Source organism: Acomys russatus, chromosome 24 (assembly GCF_903995435.1).
Source record: "Acomys russatus chromosome 24, mAcoRus1.1, whole genome shotgun sequence".
NCBI classification, from domain to species: domain Eukaryota; kingdom Metazoa; phylum Chordata; class Mammalia; order Rodentia; family Muridae; genus Acomys; species Acomys russatus.
This window is the reverse complement of record NC_067160.1, coordinates 481,629-488,797: the sequence shown is the minus strand read 5'-3', so window position 1 is coordinate 488,797 and position 7,169 is coordinate 481,629. Positions and strand designations below refer to the sequence as shown.

General features: G+C 31.2%; 1 protein-coding gene across 1 annotated transcript; it reads right to left on the bottom strand.

Moving 5' to 3' along the window:
* Positions 1-389: 389 nt before the first annotated feature.
* Positions 390-1,340, bottom strand: LOC127207318 (olfactory receptor 1165). The gene has a single exon (XM_051166702.1). It carries the CDS (start codon positions 1,338-1,340, stop codon positions 390-392), a length of 951 nt encoding a protein of 316 aa, XP_051022659.1.
* Positions 1,341-7,169: the final 5,829 nt, after the last annotated feature.

Here is a 7,169-nt window from a genome sequence, read left to right as displayed (position 1 = left end):
AAAACCACTAATTCAAAAATAGTTACCAGTAATTCAGTTTGTAAAATATAAAGTGATTATATCTTTTGTTTGCATTATTTATTGAACAAAAATCAAATTAAAGCATAAAATAGGTAGAAATAGTTGATCATGTGTTCAGAAGAAAATTTTTTTAAATATTTGATATAGAAACTAAATGTAATTAAGATGAATACATTATATCTGTGCAAAGAAATATGCTATTACCAAGGTGAAATCCTGTATATTAAAGAAAAAGCATATATACATGTTTAAGTATTTATATTATATAACTGAAATAAAAGTAATCGTAATTTTACTTATTATTAAGGTATAACCACCTTATATAACATAAATATGTATGCATATAAAAACTAGAGTACATGCTTGTATCACGTTGCACTAGAATGAAGTTTTAAGCTCAGGAGACTTCTGACTGTCCCCTTCACATCTTTGTTCCTAAGGCTGTAGATGAGCGGGTTCAGCATGGGGATCATCACAGTGAAGAGCACGGTTGCCACTTTGACCACGAGCCAGGAGTTTTTGGAGTTGGGCACACAGTAGAGAAGAAGAATGATCCCGTGGAAGATGCTGATGGCAGTCAGGTGGGAGGAGCAAGTGGAGAATGCCTTTTGGAGTCCACCCTTAGAAGGCATCCTGATGATTGTGACAACTATAAAGACATAGGAGGCCAGGATGATGAGGAGGCTGCAAGTCTCATTGAATATGGAAATGACTAAACATATCACTTGGCTGAATGTTGGGTCAGAGCAGGACAAAGAGAGAATGGCAGAGTACTCACAGCCAAAGTGATTAATGATGTTAGGTCCACAGTAGGAGAGTTGCAGAAGAGAGTATGTTATAGTAGAGGAACAGAGTACACCCCACATATATGTTCCAGCCACAAGGAAACCACAGAGCTTAGGTGACATTGAAACCGTGTAGAGTAGAGGGTTACAAACAGCTACAAACCTGTCATAGGCCATGACTGCTAACATGAACATTTCTGTAATCACAAATGCACAAATAAAAAAAAACTGTGTCATGCATCCTTTAAAAGAGATAGTCCTGTCTTCCACGATCAAGATTTCTAACAGTTTAGGTGTAAATACACTGGAATAACAAATATCCAAAAATGAAAGATGGCTCAGAAAAAAGTACATGGGTGTGTGGAGCTTGGGATTGATCCTTCTGACCACGATTATGCCCATGTTACCTATCAGAGTAACTGTGTAGATGGTAAAAAACAAGAGAAACAGAGGACGGTGTAGGTATGGGTATTCTGAGAAACCAAAAAGTATGAATGTGGTCACCGTACTCTGGTTTTCCAAATTAAGCACCATGCTCCTTTATTGAGGAAATTAGAATGAAAGAGAGAGTAATTTAAATCAGCAAGCTGAGACTGAGATCAGGTAGACTTCAGTGAGGGTCCGTTGAGAACAAGAGGTGGTCCGTTCTCATTCGTGATAATTCTACTTCAACTGCAATCTTACTTGTATTGACTTCTGATTGGTCCTATTTTCATTCATTTTGATCTTCAGTCACATAGGTTTTTCTTTTAAGTCTAGAATATAGACAGTAGCACCTGATAAAAAACACCGTAACTGAAAACATATTTTATATGTGTGTGTGTGCATGCAACTGCACACATACACATATGCATGTGTGTATGACCTTTGAATTTTACCTATTAAGTACAATTTTATGACAATAAAGCACATGTTGATGTCAAAAAATATTAAATGAGATTTCTTTTAGTCATAAAATCATGTCAGAAAAATCACTTAAACGCAATACCATTTCATACCACTTAAAATGTAATCAAAATTACTAGATTTGGTCCATCAAGCCAGTTATCATTTATCCACAATGCTATGTTGTTTTTAATCTATTCTATAAATATTACATTGTTACTTACTTTTTAGATCATATGGATTTTATAATTTTGAGCGGCCCTTGAAGAACTCTAAGGGCATTTTTCCTGAATTGAGGCTTCCATCTTCTGACAGGTTAGAAAAGTCAAGCATCTCAGTGGCCCAAAAGTGCTTTAAGAAAAATTTAAAATTTTTTTCAAAGGTTTACAATGGCTTTCTTCTGTTTGCGTAGTAAATTCTTCATTAAACAGGGAAGAGCAACTCCCTATTTGCTAGGAACTAAAAATGGGAAAAGACTGGAGAAGAAAATAAATTATTTCATATTAAGGAAACAAAAATCCTTTCTTCATGTAAACAAGGAAAATTAAAACATATATGTGATTTGTTAGTAAGGACTTTTGTTTTAGTTATTCATGAGGAGTATAAGTTTTAAGCAGTTCATTTGGTTATAACTGGGGCTGATTCAGAGGATAAAGGTGGAAAATATAAAAATATGATTGAGTATCATGAATGAAAGTGAAAATACAAAATTTCCTTTTAACTATGTCATTTTACAGCTAAAATGAAGTATGTAACTAACCTCAATCTGGTAGCATGATTAATGTGACCCTCTGTTACAATAGAGATAGCACACCTCTTGAGATTTTTGTTGACTCATTCTCTTTTACTGATGACTTACACTTCATATCTTTGTGTGTAGGTCAATGGAATAAATTTATATATTTCTTTTACCTGGGTATGAAAAAATAATCACTTGTTTGATCAAATCATACTGCCATAAACATTACGTGATTTTTCTCAACATAAAACAAGATGTATTAACAGTTGGTGAAGTCTGTGATAAAGAAGGCTGTGATAAGTGTAAAATACATTTTAATAATCATTAGGAATATTTCTCATATCTTTTAAAATTTATTTAATCCCCTACTTACTATGTTTATCTTCTTTTTATTCTACTTCTCAATACTTTATTGTATATTTTATCTTTATATCAAAGTTCTCACTTCTAGTGGCCTTACTTCAGTTCTTATCAGTAAAATAAGCTGTGTTATTTGTTGTCACCCATTAATTTAATTACTAAACTTTGAAACATTAGCGTAGAACATCAGAAGTACAATTAATTATTAGAAATGATTACTAGAAAAGGTATGGCAATGAGTAAGTTAAATTATTCCTGAAGAGAGATCCAATTTGTAGACATATTTCTCTTTAATACTGCATCCAGAAGAAATAGAAGATCTGAACAAATCAAAATCAAGTATGAGATTAGATTAGACATAAATAATCTCTCATCATGGAAAGCTCAGGAGAAGATGCCTCTACTAAATTTTTCCTAACAGTTAAAGAACAAAATCAATTTTCTTATGTTATTACAAAATATTGAGGATAGGGAAATATTCACTCATATTATTAGATCAGCACTCACTGTCTTACTCTCAAAGCCATACACTAACTAAACAGGAAGTATTATATAAGATAGTACTTTGTCTAAATATAGGTAAAAACGCTTATTAAAATGTTTGTAAATTAAATTAAAAGCTATACCGAGTATATCATTGAGCATAATCAAGTGATGCACCTATCAGAGATGAAAGCATGGCTTGCTGTTAAATTGATAGGCACAAAACAACACAATAGAACACAGGATAAAAAATATTTCTCAATCCTGATTCGAACTGAAAATGTATCTGATAAAATTTACTGTCTTTTCACATTTGAAATTATGAAAGAATTAAAATTGATATGCAAGGAACACATGCTACCATGTTAAACACCTTATACAATGTAAATAACAGATAACATCATACAGATATAGGTAATCTTCAGTATTACTCTTTGAGATATAACAAGCTAAATACGTCCAATTTCACAATTCTTATTCAACATTCTACTAGAAGACTCAGCCAGAATTATTGGAAGAAAGAAAAAGAACGGAGAAAAGATAAATTTGCAAAAGAGACTGCAAACAACAACCACACACACACACACACACACACACACACACACACACACACACACACACACATAAAACAGCAAGTATTTCATTAAAATTACTAACAGTCAAAATTCTCATAAAATACAATGGTATTAAATAAGCATAAATATTTAATAGGATTTCCCAAAACTAATATCCACTTGCATGACATAGATATGAAGAAAGCAATTTTATTCTAAAGATATGAAAAGTAAAACAAAGATAATTTTAAATGAAGAGATGAAATAACTAACTCCAAGAGTAGAAATAAATTAAGAAGGAAAAATAAATGGAAAACATCCACTGTTCATAGACTGTTAGAGTCAAAAAGATCAAAAATGCATTTCCAACTCAGGATAATCTACAGATTCAGTAAGCATCCTTTTAAATCATCAATAACAAATTCTATAAGAATGAACATTAAATCTAACACACAGAATTGGCAAGGGTACCTATACCACTCCCAGTAATATTGAGTGGAATGGTAAATCTGGAGACAAACTCCACAACTTTGAAACATACTGCAAAATTCCAGTCATCAACACAGCAAAGACATTGCATAGAACAAACCAAGAGATGGAACAAATTAAGTTACTTGAAATAAACTCCAACATTGATAGCTAAATAATTTATTTCAAATTACTAGGATTATGAATGGAATAATGTCAGGCTTATCAATAAATAGTGTGAAGAAAATGATATGTTTACATGCTCAATAATAGAATTAGGACTATGTCTCAACTGTAAAATTAATCTAAACATATTAAATAACTGAATGAAAGAAACAATAAATGTTTACCTTCAAAACACCACTGAAAATATTCTTCATGACAGTGAGGAAGGAGTCAAAATACTTTAAAGGCACAAAGAACAAAGAATTACACCCAGATAAATGTCTTAAAAGAAAAAACAAAATAAAATTGGGTTGAAAGAAACAATTCCAACAGAAGTGGAAATTCAGTGTTGAATGTAAGTTAGTGTCTATGATTCAAAAAAATTTATAAATTCCAATAGGGAAATCAGAAACCAGATTTGAAAATAAACTGTATGCGTATTTTACTCAATTATAAAGGGAAGACAAAATGCACAGGTGACAGAGAAAAAATTTCTAACTTCATCAAGGAACTTTTAATATAAAATGTTATAAAGTTTTATATATGTGTGTGTGATGAAAAACATATATATATGACAGTTTTAAGAATAGTTTATTATTATTATTATTTTATTATTATTATTTTTTTATTATTATTATTATTACAACAAAAAAATGCTGGCAATAGTATAATGAAAAGGATCATCTTTCCCAGTAATCATGTAGTGATGATAGATATTACATATTCCAGTAAACATGGGTATTATATAATCCAGTACTCAGACTTCTGTGTTAAGCTAAGGAAATGGAACTAGCCTGTTCATAAGACTCTGTACTTCAATACTTACTCTAATACCATTTACAATACCCAATGTTTAAGCCTAATTAATTACTTGGCTTTTACTAAGTGGATTGTGAAAAAATGTGATATACAATTGATACATTTACTGTTTCGCCATTCGAATGACATTCTATCAGTGACGATAGACTAGAATTGGATTACACATTATTAACTGAAATGCATGAATCTTGATAAGACCAATATAATGTGATATTTTGATTAGAATGGTAGAATGTTCCTTTTTCAACTTAAAGAAGATGACACTGGAATGGAAGTTGTGAGGAGCAGAAACTAAGAAAGGAGGAGATTTGGCATTATACTAATTTACCTTGAGAGAGTAGTGACAGTTTCTTGTGTGGGGTAACTGTGGATAACAATAACATGTATTTTTTCAAGTTTCAAATGATGCATTTAAATGCATTCATGAGAAGTGAATGCTATTTCAAGAGTTTGATGTTCTATTGCTTATTTAAATAATATATAAAATATACAGCATTGAACTATAATTTGGCAATATATCGCTATGTATAGTTTTATGTATAAGTTAAAAAATAAATTAAAAAGTAAATAAAATGATAAATGAAATAAATGGTCTTTCCTGCTTAGTGCATCTCTAAATCTCCATCAGTGTCTTTATACAATATCCATCATGATTGAAGAGAATTCTAACATATGATTTTAACTAAAGCATCTTTACATAGAATAATAATATTTTAACTGCTACAAATATTACTCATTAGAGACATTTTACATGCACTACTAATGTAGATAATTCGTTCAGTATTGATTTATAGTCTTACATCTTTGTTTTATTGTTATAAAGATGGCTCAGAGATTGAGAGTGTGTGTGGATACTCTGTGAAAACAGAGTTCATTTCTCTGTACCCACATGGGGCAGCTCATAAGCACCTGTGATTACAGCTTTAGGGAATCTGATGTCCTCCTCTGACCTCTGGCGGCACCTACATGCAAGTCATGCATGCACACACTCACATACACACAGAGAGAAGGGGAGATTGATAAAAATAAAATAAGTCTTCAACTCTGAAATGTATACACCCTATGTTCAATATAAACTTCCAGTGTAATAAATTGTTTTCAAGGGTCCATAGCAATATACAGAGGTTCAAAGAAACAAATATATTTCTTGTCTGACCATTGTACAATAGTTTTGCGTATAAAATGTACTTTGTGTGTGGGTATACATGTATATAAATATATATGTGTGTATATATGTGTGTATATGTATGTATGTGTTTGTATATTGCATTTTACTAAAAGAATGATGGCATATTACTACTATATAAACTGTGAATACAGTAATTGATAAAATAACATAATGTTAAAAACTTAGGCTTGGGTGGTGGTCTTTGGAGGCAAATGGGTCAAGCCGCTGAGTGGAAGTTTTGAGTAGATTAGTAAAATGATACCAGACTTCATCATAGTTTGCTTTGTACCAAAATACATACCTTTAGTGAAATAAGAAGATATTCTTTTTCATTTTATATCCAGTGTTCATTCAATGCTTATTATGAATTCAAACATGTAAAATTCTAAAGTCAAAATGTATCCCAAATATAAAGTATTCAACAAAGGCATTTTCCTATTGTAAATTTTATATTAAGTCCTTGCTATTTGTTGTAAGTAGTATACATAATATGGTTCAAAATTAAATGGCCCTATATTCTAAGTAAGGCTATCTTTTAATGACAATAGTAAATTTTCACAAACAATTCAATAAAGGACCATTTTATCAAAGTAGTAATGATTTGAGCCATGTATTGGTGCCCTTGATGGGGCCTTGAAACTATACTTTATGCATATTTTATATGCCAAGCATCTAACTGCTCAACATTGGGGACTCAGACCCTGGAGAATTCTAACAGTTTG